Below are 21,011 nucleotides of genomic sequence, written 5' to 3' on the forward strand. Positions count from 1 at the left end.
TTTGTGGCACTTTAAAAAGTAATTTTTGACGATTAAAAATCCTCACAAATTACATTTCTAACGGTCAGGGCCACGGTCATTAGAAATGGTTTGTGATGGTTTCCAATTGAACACTAGTAAATTTACCACAAAATTCATAGGCGATCAAAAACCGACACAGTATATTTTTTGGTTATTTTATTTTCTATTCATTGCATCTTTTGGCCGTTTTAAAAACCTCCACAAAGTGAATTTTTGCATTTTTTTATAATTTTTTTCATTTTCTAGCAGTTTTAATCCACATTATTTTTTTATTTTAATCATTTTATCCTTTACTGAAGTCACAGGTGTGATCATAACCAGGATTTTCTGAACAAAGTAACTCTTGAAAAATAAAATGCCATTGACTATCAATGACTAGTAATCTAGGCTTCTAACTTTATTAGATCAAATGACATGTAAATTTACTATAAAATTATAAAATAACTAACATTTAAAGTGTAACAAAGAGAACTCAAATTCAAACCCTCCAATTTGAACAAATTATATAAACATTTATGTGATCAAGCTAACCTAGCAAAGAATGGCAGGGGAAACATTTGAATTATTTCACTGAAAAATGAACCCAGATGCTTTCATCTTCTCGTGTTAGCTGTATGCTTCACATCCAACATCTTAGTATGCAAGAGATTGAAATTTTACTAAAGAAAGGATAGGAACATGCACCATATATTAGTCTTCCATTGTAAGCTCTGCTCCTTCCTTAATATCACTTTTGCCATCAAACAACTCCTTAAGAACCAACATAGCAGTGCCTGAAACAGCCAGAGGTGCAATTTACCCTCAAAATACATAATACATTGTCAGTAACTAATAAATGGAAGAAGCATACACAAAAAATTGATAAAATAATAGCTCTTTATTACTTCTTCCATTGCCAGAGAAGGCATATCAGCTTGAATAAGCATGTCCTCTATACAATGATAGTTTACATCAGTGCAAAAAACACTTTTAGAACGATTGTAAGAAAACTGTTTTAAAAAAATGGAGTGACAATTTAAAGAAGACATTTAGAAAGGTTGTAGAAAAACCGATCTAGACAATTTTATTTAGATCGGTTAAGATTAAAGCGATCTTAGGATTGACCTTTTAAGATGGTTTAGCTTGTAATGAAACTAAAAAGTTATTTTTAGACCGGTTCAATTAGACCCGTTCTAGAAACTCATTCCCTCACCCAAAAACCTCCATAGCACGCCGCCGTCTCAATACTCTATGAACCCTGAACCCCAAACACCGCTACATCAAACCCTCAACCCCACCGCACCTCGTCCACCACCGCATCAGACCCTAGAACATCACTGCACAAACCGATGTGCATCGTGCGTAACAACAACGCTTGCGTGTGTGTTCAGGGGAGACGTGCATCGCGATGGCGACTACCACCACGCCGTCCACACATGGATTTCCGTAGAGAGCAGGCAATCTGTGGGATATTTCACTCGCTCTGGCAAACACGGTGGTGGACTCTCGCTCAATCTCTCTCGCAGACGCAAACGCGGAGCTTTGCTTCGAAGCTTTCTCTCTTGCTCTCTCTTTTGCTAGGTTTTTTAGTTTGGAGTTGGTCTTAGAGTTTCATGACTTTGATTTTGTTTTATTGCAATTACTATTTCAGTTTTCGTTGATTTTGATTTTGAGAGGTGTGAATCATATGGTGAGAAATGTGAGGCAAATTTATGTAAAGGGGTCACCTTTAAAAACTATTTACGTAAAGGGGTCTCTTTTAAAAGTAATTACGGAGGGGGTTCGTTTTGCATGGAAGCTGCTAACGGTGTTGGCGATAAAGCTTGACCCTCCATTGCCATTGGCGTTACAGGACGTGACGTGGACGGTACCGCCATTTCCACTGGCGATACGTGGTGACGTGGACGGTACTGCCATTGCCACTGGCGATACAGGCCACGTAGGCACGTGAAGAAGGTCTCGCCTTCTCTAGTGGCGAGATATGTGAAGAAGGTCTCGCCTTCTCTGTTGGCGAGATACGTGGTACGTGATCACGTGAAGAAGCTCAGCCCAGGGTCACAACTTTGCAGTGTTTAGGGCTACAGCTTTGCAGTGTTTAGGGCAACAGCATGCAGAGTAGGGACTGAAAACACAGAGTAGCCTTTTGACCATTGCTTGTTTACGTTTCCTTCTATAAAAAAAACCTCCATCAACGTAAATTTTTACGTAAACTTCTCTTCTCCAAGCTGAGCTTTTCTCCTTTCTCCTTTGTTGAGTTTCACTGAGTGTGTGCGTGCTGCGCTTCCTTCAAGTTTGCTGTGTATTTCTCTTCCATAATTCATTCCTGGTAAGTGATTTTCTTAAATAAGATTTATATATTCTGATTTATATATTTTGTTGTTAATATTATAAAAATAGTAGGTTAGTTAGTATTAATAGGTATTGTAAGTTTAGGTTAATTAGGATTAATAGGTATTGTAAGGTTAGGTTAGTTACTATTAATAGGTATGTTGTTCTTAATTTTTATGTATTAATAGATATTTGAAGGTTAGGTTAGTTAGTTTGGTTTGTTGTATATATTTTTAGATATTATATATATATATATATATATATATATATATATATATATATATATATATATATATATATAATACTTTAGTCAGTCACACGTATTATTAGCTTTAGAAATATTAGGCACACGTAATATTAACTAGCTGTAGAAATATTAGGCACAAGTTAATATTAGCTTTAGGTATATATTTGTAAATTTTAGGTAGACGTAAATTTTTAGTTTTTGTAATATTAAGCATTTTACATGTAAATAAATAATTGTAATATTAGATACACGTAAATTTGCCTTTTTAGTGTTATAATTTTGTATGTTATATATAGATAGTATAGTTTTAAATAAATGAGTTGATAAGTTAATATTGGTGGGTTGTGGGTTGTGGGTGTGGGTGTGGGTGTGGGTGTGGGTGTGGGTGTGTGTGTGGGTGTGTGTGTGTGGGTGTGTGTGTGTGTGTGTGTGTGTGTAGGAAATTTACGTTATTAAATATATGATACATTGTACATTATTATTATTTTTGTATATATATTGTTTAAATAATTTTTTGCATTTCAATATTTTTTTGTATTATAATTAATTTGTTAATCCATATTTTATTTAATTATTTTTTTGTTAATTGTAGAATATATTTTGTTATTTATTTAAATTTGTCTTCACATGTATTTTAATTTATCTATAGAATATATTCAAAATTGCCCAATTTTATTTATTACAAATTTATTTATATATATTTAATAACGTTTTTATAAATCTGCGTAGTTTAATTTATATTATCTACAAATAATGTATAAATTGTTTTTTGAATGTATTGTATTATATTTTATTTTGCAGTATCAATGGCATCTTCATCGTCATGTCCATCACATATTAAAATTAAGTCTGGCTCCATCGATGGTGATGTATTATGGATGCAACCTAAGCATGTTTCAGAACATGTTTGGAATGGGGATGAAGATCGAAAATTACATATCAGACGAGTTGTCCCCACGTATCAAGGGGAAGAAGAAATTCCAAAGCAAATTTTTCCTTTTCTTCGACAATCTGGTTTTTACTGGATTATGAAGATGGGATACTTAAAAATAAATGTCTCATTAATTAGTACTCTGATAGAAAGATGGAGACCGGAAACACATACGTTTCACATGAGATGTGGAGAGTGTACTATTACTTTCCAAGACGTCTCTATATTGTTAGGTCTACGTGTGGATGGTTTACCATTAATCAGTCCAACAAATCTTAATTGGGATGATTTATGTGAGGAATTATTGGGAGTCAGACCACAAGAAGGTGAAATTAAAGGTAGTGTGCTTAAATTGAGTTGGCTGGCTCACCATTTTGCACAAATAAATAACCACGACGATGAACAAGTACGAAGGTTTGCCCGTGCATGGATACTACGATTCATTGGAGGTGTCTTGTTCGTTGACAAAAGCAGTAACAAAGTTTCGCTAAGGTACCTTCAATTTTTATGTGACTTTGAAGACTGTAGCACATATACATGGGGACCTGCTGTACTTGCTTTTCTATACAGAGAGATGTGCAGTGCCACCGATTATAAAACTAAATCAATCGGAGGTATGTGCATCTTACTACAAATGTGGGCATGGGAACGATGTACAACCATAGCTCCAAAGAGGACTCCTTCCCAAGTAGAAAATAAACCACTGGGGCACAGGTTAGTCATTTTTAAAAGCGTCTTTCATTTCAAAAGAATAAATGGTTTTAGGGTATATTAAATTTTAATCTTTGTAGGTAGCTGCGACGTGGAAACCAACATATCAACAATGATGATGTGAGAGTTTTTCGTCGCAAGTTGGATATTATGAAACGTCATGAGGTAAGAACATGGTATTGTATTTGTAAAATAAAAAATGATATATGTTATTTTACTAAAATGCTGACAACTATGTTGTTATATGCAGTTTGTGTGGGAGCCTTACACAGCAACTGTTATATCATTGTTGCCTCCCATTTGTGTAGTCAGAAGTGTCGCGTGGTGCGCGGTGGTGCCACTAGTTTGTTTCCAAGTTATTGAGTGGCACCAACCGGATAGAGTATTGAGACAATTTGGGATGCAGCAACCAATTCCAGAGTCTCCTGCGCAACCCTTAAACATTCATGGCATAACACTAAAAGGGAAATATGACGAAAATTGGGGGCAACTGTTCGTCCCAATGATTGATCAGTTGAACAATCGCCATGCTTTTAGGGTCGACGCTTATCCCCGACAAGAGGGCTTATTGAGCTTTAACTCGAACTACATGGTCTGGTATAGGCGAAAGACAAAGATGTTTGTTGACCCACAAAATGCAAACATGGCTACATTGGTATTTTTTAGTTTCTTTGAATATTTAACTTGAACATTTTTTTAATGATGCCCATTAATTTTCTGACCCTAATAATTGCAGGCTGAAGTTGCGGAGACGTTACAATACATGGTGTCTCCTCAAGGGAGGAATACATGGACAGTTGATGATCTCGTGCCTTATGTGGAGAAAATTACAATTTTATTCGAAGAGCAAGAGAGAATCATTGAGCCTGTGTCACATGGTCCTGCATCAAAGCGTCAATTTCCCGCACAACAGTTTCACATTCTTCAGTCAAGTGTTGAAACTCAGGGCACAGATAGACGAAGGGAGGCTGTTGAAGCGGAAGAATATTCCCAACAAATGGCGGAGCGTGGCCATGGAATGTATTACACACCACAAACATTTTCTCAGTATCCGACACAGATGTATCAGTATCCTTTTCAAGGTCATCACACTGATACTTCAACAAGCCATCATTTGTTCGGTGGTGTTGCGGAAACACAACCTCATTTTTCATGACCCACTATGACCCCTTCACAGCAATATCATGGCCCAATTCCAACACCTAATGCCCCATTAGGAACACAATGGAATGTACCGGGACCAATACCTAATATGGGTGACTTATTAGGTGTTGATTTGCGTCACGAATTTTCTGCTGAGGCTGACGAAGAAGAAGCGGGGAGGCATCGGGGCAAAAGAAATCCTGATCGCCAACCACGAAGATGGGATCGACCATGTGGCACATCCTCGCGACATCACGGACACCAAAATGAATGATTTGCATGTCTCTGTTTAAATATGTTGTTGTATATTTCTCATTTGAATTTCACACGTAATGTATGATATTCAGTTTATTAAGGCTTACTAATGGATACAGTTTATGTCGCGTATCAAACTATAATAATAAATGAAGTTAAAAAATAACTAAGGTAGAGAAAAGGAAATAACTAATGTTTCTAACTAACGATGAACACCAATGTCATATGTGCACTAAGGTAGACAAAAGAAAATAACTAATATCGCTTGATCCACTCCATTTATTTCAACTTCTAAATGTAATTTTATTTCATTAGATGCATATGAGTCTGGAGTAATTTCATTTCAACCCTAAACCCTAAACCCTAAGGCTTAGACCCTAAACACTAAACCCTAAGACTTAGACACTAAACCCTAAACCTTAAACCCTTAACCCTAAATTCTAAACCATACACCCTAAACCCTAACCCTAAGACTTAGACCCTAAACCCTAACCCTAAGGCTTAGACCCTAAACACTAAACCCTAAGGCTTAGACCCTAAACCCTAAATTCTAAACCATACACCCTAAACCCTAAACCCTAACCCTAAGGCTTAGACCCTAAACCCTAAGGCTTAGTCCCTAAACAATAAACCCTAAGACTTAGACACTAAACCCTAAACCCTTAACCCTAAATTGTAAAATGTAAACCCTAAATCCTAACCCTAGGGCTTAGACACTAAACCCTAAACCTTAAATCCTCAACCTTTACCCCTAAATTCTAAACACTAATCCCTAAACCCTAAACATTAAACCCTAAGACTTAGACACTAAACCCTACGACTTGGACACTAAACCCTAAACCCTTAACCCTAAATTCTAAACACTAATCCATAAACCCTAAACCCTAAGGCTTAGACACTAAACCCTAAACCTTAGACCTTAAACCTTTAACCCTAAATTCTAAACACTAATCCCTAAACCCTAAACCCTAAACCCTAAGGCTTAGACACTAAACCCTAAACCTTAAATAGTAAACCCTTAGCCCTAAATTCTAAACATTGATCCCTAAACCCTAAACCCTAAGACTTAGACACTAAACCCTAAATCTTAAACCCTAAACCCTAAGACTTAGACCCTAAACCCTAAATCTTAAACCCTAAACCCTTAACCATAAACCCAAGACCCTAATCCCTAAGACTTAATCCCAAAACCCTAAACCCTAAGGCTTAGACCCTAAACCTTAATCCTTAAACCCTAAGACTTAGGTGTTACTCTATTGTGTTATTCTACAGTGTTTAGGGTTTATTCTGTAATGTTTATTCAGTTGGGTTTAGTCCTTGTTCCAGATAGTCCATAATGACTAAGTCCATAGTTTGTCATTGTAGATAGTTAAAAAAAACTAAGGTAGAGAAAAGAAAATAACTAATGTTTCTAACTAACGATGAACACCAATGTCACTCAACCTGGATTGATCCACTCCATTTATTTCAACTTCTAAATGTAATTTTATTTCATTAGATGCATATGAGTTAGAGTTTTTCCACCTTCCTGTTTGCTCAGGGGTTACGGATTAGGGCTTATGGGTTATTGGTTAGGGCTTAGGGCGTTAAGTACAACATTTTACATAGTTCTCTTTTAGTATCAATTTCGAAAATAAGTAATGTATAAATTTGCTGACAAAAGTACACATTCAAAAATAAGTAACTGACGATTTCATTGAAGACCACAAAGTAAATACATTGAACAAAAACTAAAGCAATACAAGTCACTCATCTAACATACATAAATCAATTAAATGAATTACTCCCACGGTCAGATTGCATTGGACATCGGGGCCTATTGTGCCCTTCTGCTCCACATCTACTACATTTTGGTCGGTGTTCAGATGGTTCGAGCCAATCCATCTCATTCCTTATCCTTGTTGATTTTGGCCGACCTTTCGCACGAATTGCAGTTGGGTCAGGGATTAGTGTCCATGCCTCATCAGAAGGAGGAATTGCCGCTTCATTTCCAAGAGGCCACCACTGTGCGGAGTATGCTTTTAAGATGTGCTCATTCATGTAAACAACATCTATATATTGGTAGTAGTTCATGCTCACGTAACCACAAGCTGCAATAATGTGTGAACATGGATAGTGAAGCGCAAAATACCTTCCGCATTGACAATAATGACCATTCAAGTTAACTGCCCGCTTTTGTCCGCCACGTTGCGTTATAGGGTTGAAGGTCTCCTCTACTTCAAACCTTGTGGAGTGAATATCATACACACGAACGATGTGCGAACAAGCTTGTTCTTGATTTTTTCTAAGTTCTTTAACAAGCTTAGAACAATATACTTGTCCTTCATTTAATTGTCTTTGGGCTTGGCGACCACGATCAACAAAGTACTTTCGGCACCTGCTATATGTTGACTTGACCAACGCTGTTATGGGTATGCTGCGACAATCCTTCAACACCTTATTCACACATTCTGAGAGGTTGGTTGTCATGTGACCATATCTTCGTCCAGATGTATCATAAGCCATGCTCCATTTTTCCTTTGAAATGCGATCAATCCATGTTGCTATGGCTGGACTCAATTGATGAAATTTTTCTAAGTTTTGATCAAACACATGCTTGCAAGGAGTGTACGCTGCATAAAGTTTGTTACCATCAAAAGTTGTAGGTAGATATGAAACTAAAATTAACTTCATGTATAAAATAAACCTTACCCAATTTCTTGAACATCTCTTTTTGTTTCGCGTTGTTGAATTTGCGATTGAAATTGCTCGCTATGTGTCGGACGCAGTACACATGATAACCGTGGGGAGGTTGCCAACCAAGTGCTTTGTTAGCGACAGCAGACTTTATACTCGCGTGACGATCAGATATTAGACAAATTCCATTTTTATCTGTGACGTGTTCACGCAAGTGGGCCAAAAACCATGACCATGCTGTTAACGTCTCACCTTCGACCACGACGAATGCTAGAGGAAGAACACCACCATTTCTATCTTGTGATGTGGCCATTAACAGGGTCCCACGGTATTTCCCGTATAAATGTGTGTCGTCAACTTGTATGATTGGCTTATAGTACTTAAAAGCCTCTTTGCATTGACCAAATGTCCAAAATACTCTGTGAAACTGACAATGTTCGTGACTCACCCTATTACCAACAATAAAATCGTCATGTAGTATTTGAAAGTAAGAGCTAGGAGAATGATTTTGCATGTGTGTTAGCCATGACAAAAGTTTCGCATATGACTCTTCCCAATCGCCATATTCAATTGCAATCGCCTTTTGTTTTGCCATCCATGCTTTTCTGTATGAAACCTTATAGGAAAATTCACTATTTATCCTTTCTTGAATCAAAGAAATTTTTATTGATGGATCTTCTCTGATCATGCCTGTAATTCAAATAATAAATTAAAATAACAAATTAAAATAACAAATAACACAAAAGTAGAATAATATGAACATCAAAAACATACCTACTACGCAAGTCGCAATTAAATCTGAATCAAGCTTCTCATGGTCTTGTGTCATAGTCATATTTAGACATGTGCGCGGTCCACCCCATTGTGTCACTTTCCATGCATCAATTTTTTTAGATAAAATTGCCCTCATATGAAAAGGGCAAGGAGACTCTGCGTTGTTGTTGGGGCAACAAACGATATATTTGTGTGATTTCGTTTCAACAACCTTAAAACTTTGATGCACCTTCATCACATATTGTTTCAGTGCATTTTTTATCGCATCTTTACTGTCAAAATCCATGCCAACATATAATTCTTGTCCAACATTAAAAGTCGTTGGCATGTCCAAACCACAAATGTCCTCCTCGTCTGGATGACTCCAATTGATATTATTATAATGTAAAGCATCATTCCAAAATGAATTTTGAATTCCTGGTACACCTAATAATTAAAAAAAAAATCATGTCAACAAACTACTCGTATTTAGTTACCATTAAATACAATTCTCATAAAAAGATAGATGTATTCAACTAATTTTGTATTTCATAAAATTTACCTTTAGTTGGGTGAACAATTGAAACTGGTTCAACGATGTCGGTGACTTCATCATCTGTATCAGATATTTCATCAACACTATCACCTTCATCGAAAGACTCTTCAACGTATGAGTTAAACGCAAGATAATCATCATCATCATCTTCATCGTCATGTAAATTGCTTATATTTCTTGGTAGTTCCGACTCATGATGAGATACATTATGTCCACATGACGTAACAGAATTTGCAGCATGAAACATAGAACCACCAGCAACATCCTTTTCTACGTACAATTCTAGAACTGACATTTGTTGTTGTTGTTGAAAACTTTCGATCATAGTTTCAACATCTTCGTCATCACAAATTTACAACACAACATATTTTCCTGAAACTAAAAATCTACAACTTATAGTAGAAATAATTTCATTATTTTCTAACTTTACCTTATTTCCAATTTTTTTTCAAAGCATTGAAACTAATTTCGCGTTTAATCTGAATCGCATTTTTACTGCCTTCAAATATTACACCATCATTGTCTTCATATACTCTTCCGTTGAAATACAACACTGTAATAATTGAATTCATGATATACCTACATGAACAAAATTAAAAATAATTCATCATAACAATAGTAGTTTTAAAATAAACAAGTATATTTGCTTGTTTCATCTACTAACTTAAACTTAAACTTAAACTACAGATTAAAATTTCATTCTAACTTCAAAAAACTAGAAGGGAATCAGGTAATTATTTGTAAGGATTGTCCACCCATGAACAAAGGCTTGTAAATAATTAAACATTATTAAAATAACTTCAAAGTAAAAAACCTAATTACAAAAATTAATAAGCTTAAACTTCACATTAAAATTTGTTTCTAAATAAAACAATTATTACTTCAATTAAATATTTTGTGAATGATAAAAATAAAAGAATCTATTTGCTTCCTCTATTAAACTTAAACTAGACATTGATACGTCATTCTAACAAAAAAATTATTACTCCAATTAAATAATTCAAAAAAAATTCCTTAACTTCAAAAACTTGAAGAGTCACCTCTAAATATTTTTAACTCACAATACCATCAACAAAAGTTTATAACCGAAATGGTCACACGTCAAATTTCTAAGCCACAAAAACCATGAACAAAGAGGATTACAAATAATTACTCATAATAATCTTAAAATAAAAATTCTAATTCAAAAAATTAATACGCTTAAACTTTACCTTCAAATTTTAGTCTAACAAAAAAAACTATTACTTCATTTAAATATTTTGTCAATGATACAAATAAAAATATTTATTTACTTGCTCTATTAAACTTAAACTACACATTCATACTTTATTCTAAAAAAATTACTCTAATTAAATAATTTATGAAAAATTCCTCAACTTCAAAAATATTTCAAACACAAAATGGAAGGGTTACACTTAAAAAAATTTTAGACACAAAAACCATAAAAAAAAAGGCTTACAAATAATTACTGCTAATAATTTTTAAATAAAAAATCTAATTCACAAAATTAATATGCTTAAACTATAAGGGAATCAGGTAAATATTTGTAAGGCCTAATTACAATAATTAATACACTTAAACTTCACGTTCAAAATTTTTTTCTAAAAAAAACAATTATTACTTCAATTAAATATTTTGTCAATGATAAAAATAAAAATATCTATTTGCTTGCTCCATGAAAAATTCCTCAACTTCAAAAAAATTTCAGACACAAAATGGAAGGGTTACACTTAAAAAAATTTCAAACACAAAAACCATAAAAAAAAAAAAGGCTTACAAATAATTAATGCTAATAATTTTTAAATAAAAAATCTAATTCACAAAATTACTACACTTCAGACAAAATGAAAGAAGGCTTTAAAAAATTGACTCAATAAAAAATCATTCCTTTAAATAAATACAAAATATCCTTACTTTAAATAAATAAATAACTTTGAGGATGGAATCAGCAAACTTCACGAAACTTTTCCTACCTTTCTTTCTCTCTTCGGACTACTTTGTTTCTCTCTTCAGATTACTTTGTTTTTCTCTTCAGTGTCAAATTTTGTTCTTACAAATGCTCCTATTTAAAGGCAATTTACACGAAAGTTGCCATGCATGTGATCATCTCTACAATAAAAAATTACAGGCCATTAAAACTATATGCATGTGAATATAAAACTGTATCCATGTGAACCCTCTGCATGCCCATGCCCTAGCCTACAAATCACCAATGCCCTAGCCTGCTGCATGTCACCCTAACCTGCAAACAGTGCCCTAGCTATAGCTGGTGTGTGTTTCGGAGGACGTGAAGGCAGAACCACCTCGCATGGTGTCCACGTTGGTCTCGCAAGAACCAATGGCGGGACTGATCCACGTTGCAAATGTCCCGCCATTGGTATTGGCGGGTTGCCCTGTCAGCAGCTTTCTCACTAGAGCTAGTGGCGGCATACTTTGTACCGCAGTTGGTGCTGGCGGCACCCAGCCACGTCAGCACCATTCTCGCCAGAGCTAGTGGCGGCATCATCGGAATCGCTGATGCAGCTAGCGGCATCCAATACAAAACAGACCCCCCCCCCCCCCCCCCCAGCAATTACTTTCGAAAGGGACCCTAATCCGTAAATAGTTTATAAATATGACCCTCTACCGTAAATTTGCCAGAAATGTGACAATGGGAAAGACACGTTTGAGAAGGCCAAATGTTCAATAATGGCTAGAGGGATAGTGGACGGTCTCATGAATAGTGCCTCCTTTTCTTTTGTTGGAAATCAGAGTCACTTGGTTTTGGAGGGGGAAATTATAATTTAAGGTACCTAATTAATTAGTTAATGTGTTCATCAATAGAACCTTTTATGTAGGCCTATGAGCTTGTGTTCTACAATATACTAGTATTTTTTTTTCTTTTTACTTTTGTCCAGATTTTTTTTTCTGTTTTAATCATGTGTTGTTCTATTGCAATTTTGAATTGGACAATGCATGTTGCATAAGTCAGCTTTGCATCTACTAATGTGGAGCACATTTTGAAGAATTTTCTATGAAGAATGGGCATGGAGGAATAATACAGTACTTTTTGAGGGAGACGGTTATGTCTAGCATGAGTGGCGTTGTACAGGGGAAAATCCCACTTGAATTACGGACTTGACCTGAGAAGAATTTTGGAGGATTATTACTCTTCTCATTCTTCTAGACTTCTATTTATTTTTCTTATTTGTATTTTATTACTATTTCAGTACGTTATATTTGAATCCATTCCCATCTGATTGAATGATCATGAGAGTTACCTTCCTGCTTGTATGGATTTTACTTTATTATAGATATATACTAGCTCTTACTTTCTTCGTCTTCTTCATTAGGGAATCTCAATCAGCTCAATATACATCTTTTTTTTTTTTTTTACATAAGCTCAATATATATCTAGAAAATGTTAGATTCATAACATGTAATAATGGCTTGGCTAATTTTGTTTTGTTGGCACAGAAAGAATAGTTAGTTTCACTGAATGGGGAGTGGTAGTGTTCTAATCCTATACCTTCTGCTTTGCATATATTCCTAAAGGCTTCGAACCTGCTGTAATATGATTCTATGCTAGGAACCTTTAAAACAGATGTGAAAATACTAGACAATGAAACCATCACTGTTGATGGTAAGCCCATCAAGGTTGTTTCAAGCAGGGACCCTCTTAAGCTTCCTTGGGCTGAGCTTGGAATTGACATTGTTATTGAGGTAACTCCACATTACTTGACTTATTTCAAACATGACCCAATATTGTTTATTTATTAAAGAGCTGCTAAAAGGATCAACGAGTGAATTTTTGTTCAGGGAACGAGAGTGTTTGTGGATGGCCCTGGGGCTGGCAAAAACATCCAAGCAGGTGCCAAGAAGGTTATTATCACTGCTCCTGCAAAGGGTGCTGATATCCCAATTTATATTGTCGGAATAAATGAAGGGGACTACACTCATGAGACCTCTAACATTGTAAGGTTCGTGACAACTAAGGTTGTGTTGTGATGTGAGTTTCAAATGTCAACGCAGCATCATTTTTGTGCTAGAAGATTGATTATTCATGTGCCATCCCTCTTAAGTGGTTGCATTTGCTTTTTCTTATATACTGTTTCTTCAATGTGAATTCGCAGAAACTAGATCTAAGCTTTCTTTCAAGTTTAGCCTGTCCCTTGGTGACAAAGGGACATGAAACAAAAGGACAAAATAATTCATATATGACAGCATTATTCACCTCTTTGGATCTTTCCCTTATCTTGTTATGTTCTAGTATTTTGTTTTTCTTGAGGCTACGAAAGGGGACGGTGTCCTTGGATGCTATGCTCACCGCAGGTCATGCATTTGAAATCAAGCGATTACATGGAGCTGGTTATGACCATAATTAATGTAGAATTAGTACTACTTCTCATTTTCCCCTCTATGATCTAGTTTTGGCCCACACCAATCCCCACTAAGACACCCTACTCAAATGTCTACTTACAATGCACTTTTCTTTTACTGCTTTTATAAAGTGTGATGGCCTTCAATTTATTATGCCAAAATCATTAGCTTTTTTTCAATCATGTAAAAGTTCCAAAACACTTTATTTGAATCACTTCGAAATGAATAGTTCAACATAATTGTTTTCCATCTTTCCTGTGTCTGTGTGTAGGAAACGCTCTGCATGCTTTGTGAAGCAGGCTTTCTGACCCTAGCAATGTGCTACACAGCTGGGATCCAACTCTCGTTAATGCTTGTACTTGGTTTCATGTTACCTGTGACTCCAGAAATCTCGTGAATGTCAAAGATATGTAATACAAAAGGAGTGAATGAGAAGTATGCCTTATTTCTATGTTTTTTTTTTTGTTTATAATACTTTGGTTTCGCAACTGCTACGCATAATGTTTAGAATCAAACCTCCTTATTCCAAGTCTTCTCAGTCTCACATAAGTATGATCTTTGGCATGAGATAAATTTGGGGCTGCCTAATTTAATTCTAGATAGTATCTACATAATTTGTGCATGAGCTTTGGCACCTAAATTGTTAAGTATGCATGTCCATCTTAAATAGCTAAAGTAATTAATAAAATATCTACTTTGTTGACTGTCCATTAAGTTTTGTGCACTTTGAATCAGTGGCAATTGGAGTTTCATGAATGAACATTGCTTCTTGTGATCCCACATGACACAAATTTCAGAAAGAACCAGTGTTAATCTAAGATTAAATAATTATGATAGAATGAAGCATATTGGTATAGGGTTCATTAGTTTCTGAAATGGTTCTAATTTCCTTCTATCAAAACATTACCAATTTGAAACTGATATGGCACGCCACTTGTTGGTGTTTATGGCTACATAGAAATTCTATTATTTTTCAGAACAAGGCCCCTGATTTTAATGCAGTGGTGGAGCATGTCAAGCAAATATCTTGGTCCTGGTTTACATGCAGGTGTCCTATTTCAAGTGGTCTAGCTTTTGTTAATTGCTCCCTTAACCCGCAAGCATGACGTCCACGTGTTTGCAAACATTAGATTTGATATTAGTACCCCTATAGTAACTTTTGCAAGACAAATTAGTTGGTGCTGTTATAAAACATCATGAAATAGGAGAATGAAAACAAACACTAGTGATCAGTAGTTATTTGAATAGGAACTCAAACTCAATTGAGTCCTTAATTTCAAGGAATTATTGTATCTTAGAAACCTATGGGGCTAAGATAACGGCAGGGTGTATAACATCTCATTTTTCGTAAATAAATTAAAAAGATTTTTTTCAGTTAAAAAAGATAGAGTTTTAGAAAATGGTGAGGTTTTTATAATTAAATAAATAAGGACAAATAATTGTATTAAAGTAATGGTTTGAAGGAAAATAAAAATAAAAATATTTGATTTATTCATTTGATAGGAAATAAAATAGAGTTTCTTTTTTATAAAATAATAAAAATAAATAAATAGAGTAAATAATAGGTTGTGAGTATCCTAACTATAAATAGAGACATGTTAGGTCAGACTCACAATCTACGCCTCCTCTTCCTCTCAAATTTGTTTTCTCTTTTCTCCTCCCAAAACTCTCTCTTTTTTCACATATACTCAAATCTGTCTTAGTAAAACGATGATCTCAGACTCGTTAACTTTTGAATCGTCATAATATTTCAACACTAGGTTCGCAACTCATTTACGAGCATTCTCACCGTTGGAAATTATGAGAAAAAATGTTAGAGCTAAGAGAAATGTCCTTCATATCATAGCTTTCTCTTTTCCCGTAAAGATTCAAAACCTGTTCAATAAAACTATGATTTTGGACTCATTAACCGTTGGATCATCGTGAAATTTAGATACCTGGTTTTTAATTCAATTCTGCACACCTTTACCATTGGGATTTATGAAATAATATTAATGGAGAGAGAAAAATGAATCTCACAAAGACAGTACAAAATGAAGGCTTTAATATCTTCTCCTTCTTTCTAACGCTTGGAAATCCTATCAAAGCAAATTAGAGGAAAAACTCGAGGAATCTCAGGAAATTGCTAGAGATGCCGATATCGCTGTCAGAATACACACGTGAGCCCGCTTAGATGTAAGGAATGAGTTTATCACAATTGGGGTTAGAATGAACATGTGTAGGAATCCTTAGGGGATCAAATTGGGGTTTATTTTGAGATGTTTATTGAATTATAATTTTCCTTTACAATTATAAATACGATATTGTTGTGTTGATGGACCAATTGATGTTCTAATGCGAATTGGTTGATAAACTTGAGTGCTCTTGGTGTTTTCATATTTTTGACCTATGATTTGATTCAATGATTTCAATATGATTGTGTGAAATTGTTTGAGGGATTTTACTCCCTATGTTGTGAGAAGCATTTTGTATAAACTGTTACATTGAGATTATGAAATTGTGATTCAAATTGTGAGTAAGTGACAAATTGAACCTGTGATGAATGGTGAAATACATGTGTATTGAGTTGTGAACTATGAATTGTAGTACAATCACACGACTATAAGACCCTTTAACGGCGACGAGTTAATGTATGACGAGTATTGTGATGGGAAACACTGAGTGGACCCGACGAGTTTAATCACAAGCGCGATGAGATAAAATTATTTTGAGAACAATTGAGGAGTCATGTGTTTTGTACAATTCATAGATAGAGTCTACGTGCTAAAATGTTTTTTGGGTTGGACCTGAATCATGAGGGAGAGGCCCTGACGGACTCTTCAGAGTGTAGGCCTTGGGGGTAAATACACCTGGTTTGAGTGCTCCTTTAAGCCTATGTCGATCCCACATGGTTGGAGCATTCTTGCAAAATGTGGGGTATAGATTTCTATATTAATTGCATGAAGTCTTGGACGATCTTGTTTTGAACCGAGATGATTTATTATTTATTTGGACAAGTTTTATTATGATGTTAGAAAAGTGAATGTGAGCCTTTTACCTTTTTGAAAGACTTGTATTTAAATGTGTTTTAAAAACTTTTAATTAATTGTGATTTTTTATTCATTTTATTATTAGTACATATATGTGAATGGTAGAGGGCGTCACAGGGTGTACTTTAGAATCCTCTTGCATCCCTTAACTACAATTTTGCAGCAATATTTATAAGAAAAGATTATCAAGGCAATGCATGGCAGAATCCAAAATTATTTCTTTCAAAGCGATCTTGAAGCAAATCATTTAAAATAATTACCTTGATGAGAACATAGAACAGGCATCAACTATAAACCTAGGATATGGATTGCCCTTCACCACCTTTTGCCCATGTTTCCTCCAACGAAAGCCATCTCCAAGTATTTCAGAATCTGTAAAACTTTGCATCACAATCTGTGGCTCTACTAAACCTTCCTCTAATAATGCTGGTTCATTGGATTGATTCTTATTTTCCCTGAACAACGAGAATCATTCAATATAAATTACCTTCTAATTAAAAACTATAAATAGTAATTCAGTGAGCCCAAAAATGAAAATTATACTAATATGTAACTGGATGGACAATTTTTGGTTATTACCAAGTTGGAGACTGCAAGAGAAGGGTGATATGAATGCATCCCAAAATATCAAGTACTTAACTTTATCCTTCGATCTCACATGCATGTCACATGATATTAGAGAGTTATTGCAAACTATGCATGTCACATGCATGTCAAGCAAATATCTTGGTCCTAGTTTACATGCAGGGGTCCTATTTCAAGTGGTCCACCTTTTGTTAATTGCTCTCGTAACCCACAAGCATGTTTAGGGATGTTAGAATAGCTTCTGTTTTTGTATTTTGTTGCTTATTTATCTTGCTCTGTTTTGTACTCTTGATCACATTTTGTGGCCCTTGTTTATAATATCATTGATTTGCCTTTTAAAAAAAATAAGTCCACTCATATATTTTTGTAGTTTAATGAGTCCGTTTCAATCTCAAAATTATATGTCTAATGGTTTGTCTAAGTATCAAGTCCACTCATGTTTGCCTTTGTGCTTACCTATTTGAGGTCATTTAAGTTTTCGGTTTGCTTTTCAAATGAAATGCCATTTGTCCTTTTGTATATTTTTACAAGAAAGATTACTTCTCTAAGATATCATTAAATGTTTACTTTTATATGAAATTTTTGTGTTGTTGATTTTAGGGCATTTGCATGAGAGATAAACTTGGGAGGTTTCAATTGTGTACTCATGCATTTGTGCACATATATATTCATTTTAATGAGTTTCATTCCTGTAGGACATTTCCTTAGGAGTAGAGATTGGGTCATCCACACAGATATCTATGTCTGTGGCAAGTATTAGTATGTTGTATTGATGGGATTGAATTGCTATATAGAATTATTGTTGCTATGGTAAATAGACAATGCTTTTTCTAATTTCTGTTTTCATGCAAGTGTGTGTCAATCTTTGCTTTTGTATATATCTAAGCATGCATAATTGCGCATATTCAGGTAGAATTAAGGTAGAATGTTGCACATAGAACTTTAGTGATGCATTTTTCTGATCGAGTACATTATGCTGAAAGATTGGCATGATGTCCAAATAAGAAAAGGCAAAATTTAGTAGAATATATAACATAATAGTATGATTGAAACCAAGTGATGAAACAACTGAATGTTTTTAGAATCTTCCTTTATGCAGTAGTTGATAACTTGATGCAGCATTCATGGGTCATAATCTTCTTTTTTCATTTATAAGTTCCTCCTTATAACAAAAAGTCTTTCATTTCCTTCACATTTTCCTTTTTGTTACGCAGATACCATTTTAGATCAGTTTTGGCACAAAATTGTTCTAAAAAGAGACTTTTAGGAACAGTTAAGTCCAATAACCGTTCTGAAAAGTCACTTTTTAGAATGGTTTTCTTCACAAACGAATCTAAAATGATAACATTTTTAGAACGGTCGCAATATGAACCGTTCTAAAAAGTTATGACTTTCTATTACATGATTTTCTACAATGTCTGTACAATCATTCTTAAAAGTCATTTTGATGATTCTTAATTTTTTTGTAGTAGTGTGTTCATAATAACAATGAAAAACACATTTAGATCAAACAAAGGATCTACTTACATCAAGCACATGCTTAAAAATCCATTCACAATAAATCTTTAAAATTGAGAAAAAAAATCAACATTGGGAATTGAGAAAATCTAGAAACAAAATAAGAAAACCAGAAATCACTAGCAATAACATCAAGAAAACCAAAAACAAAATGATTAACGATATAAAAGGAGTGGCGGATTCACCGATAGCAAATCCAAGCATTTGAGTCCAAACCTTGCTTTGTGACCAATAGCATTTGGACCTATAATAGCTAAAAAAAACCATGGAATCATTGTTACACATACAAAAAAACAACATTTGCGAACCATTTCATTTCCTACTTGAAGCGCATGAGTGGAATCAAAAACAAAGAGTTGGGGTTTTGTCTCAAAATCACAATAGAATGAGAATGAAGAACTGACCTAATAATTCCTCCCATATAGTCATAAAAGTTCTCAATTCCCAAATTTTATGATCCTCTGAAGCCATCCCCAAATTCGTTCTTCATGCACTTGCAGTGGCGGCAGAGTCCAATGTTAGGTTTTGCCCAAACACAACACATGCTCAGAGTTCAAACGAAGCAAAGAAAAATCCTAGTGAAACCATGGAAGAAATCAAAAAGTGCTATACTCTGGAATCAATGTTGATCACTCGAAACTTCTCCTTCAGAGTACTTCAAGTTGTGAGCCTTGCAATTTCATGGCAGAAGTTGAATCCCTATGGTGGCGGCGACAATTCCAAAGTCTCAATGGAGACTCGAGTGACGCAAAAGAAAAAGGAGAGAGAGAAAGAGAAATTTTGAGGGTTTTGCTTGAGTTGTGTTAAGCACACAATGTTAGTTAGTGACATGGAGTATCAGGTGACACATGCATGAGAATAAAAAATATGTTTGTTTGTGGTGGTTTACATCACCGCCGGTAAAATTCCTTTGTTTTTTTGTAGTAATCGTAGGGACAATGTGGTTAGTTAAAATATAAGACCTCCAATAAATTATTCTAATCTTTACCACTAGATTGACTTTAATGAATAAAAAGGATTGGTCATTATTGAGACACTTATGATCTCTCAGTTTGGTTTAGCTTTTGTATCCTAAAATTTATTTATCTTCAATTTGGGCCTTGAGGAATATAGCTAGGTTTTTCTTTGGGCACCAGCCCAACTGCTGGTACATCAAGCAAATTAGGTGAAGTGGCAAAACTGCCCTTCACCTATTTTTTAAAAGCGTTTTTCTTTTTCTTTTTTCCTGCCGCCTTTGTCATTTGTGTTGTTGTCGCGCCACTAGTGATCGCCACCGTAGTCATCTTGTCGTTGTCCATCGTCATCGTAAGTGCCCTAGCTCTTCTTTGTCGGATTTTTTGTGCATTCACCGTGGGGGATTGGGGATCCGTATAAGGCATACAGATTGTCAATCCGTATGCCTTATACTAATTGCCAACCCATATATTTATTTAAATTTATTTTTTCAATTTGAGATAAAAAAATATTTTAAAATTTAAAATAAATTAATATTTTTATTTAAATTCTGTTTGTAATAAATAAATATTGTTGTAAATTTTTTGTGTAATTTTATTTAATTATTTATTTATTTTTAAAGTTGATTTTTATTAAGAACTTAAGTAAGTAAACCAAGTTAATTATTCAAGTAACACTAAACCCTAATTAGTGGATTCAATGTGACATAAACACACTAAGCAACTAAATGTGAAAATTTAGTGAAATACATAATTATATCAACGTTGATGAAAACACGTGTATATTATGGTATTACATGACAACCGCATAAGTAACTAAATGTTCAATCTTCACCTAAATCAACAAATTTTGTGTTCAACCTTGACAAATTTGTATAATGTTGCATTCTACTAATATATGATGTGGACCACTAGTTTGCCTGATGATGACAATGTGTATACCATAACAACGCTATTGGTGGTAACG

General features: G+C 34.6%; 1 protein-coding gene across 1 annotated transcript; it reads left to right on the forward strand.

Annotated features, from left to right (window-relative positions):
• The first annotated feature begins 12,264 nt into the window (after positions 1–12,264).
• On the forward strand, positions 12,265–14,586 carry LOC102666276 (glyceraldehyde-3-phosphate dehydrogenase B, chloroplastic). Its single transcript, XM_014762021.3, has 3 exons — positions 12,265–13,302; positions 13,399–13,559; positions 14,231–14,586. Exons 1-3 carry the CDS (start codon positions 13,162–13,164, stop codon positions 14,265–14,267), a joined length of 339 nt encoding a protein of 112 aa, XP_014617507.2. The 5' UTR covers positions 12,265–13,161; the 3' UTR covers positions 14,268–14,586.
• The last annotated feature ends 6,425 nt before the right edge of the window (positions 14,587–21,011 follow it).

The sequence above is a fragment of the Glycine max genome, chromosome 1 (assembly GCF_000004515.6).
Source record: "Glycine max cultivar Williams 82 chromosome 1, Glycine_max_v4.0, whole genome shotgun sequence".
Classification (NCBI taxonomy): Eukaryota; Viridiplantae; Streptophyta; class Magnoliopsida; order Fabales; family Fabaceae; genus Glycine; species Glycine max.

Excerpts from the sequence above, each read along its gene's own strand:
- LOC102666276 (XM_014762021.3), top strand. The coding sequence starts at position 13,162 with ATGCTAGGAACCTTTAAAACAGATGTGAAAATACTAGACAATGAAACC. Across the intron at positions 13,303-13,398 it reads GAATTGACATTGTTATTGAG|GGAACGAGAGTGTTTGTGGA; the intron begins GTAACTCCACAT and ends ATTTTTGTTCAG. Across the intron at positions 13,560-14,230 it reads GAGACCTCTAACATTGTAAG|GAAACGCTCTGCATGCTTTG; the intron begins GTTCGTGACAAC and ends GTCTGTGTGTAG.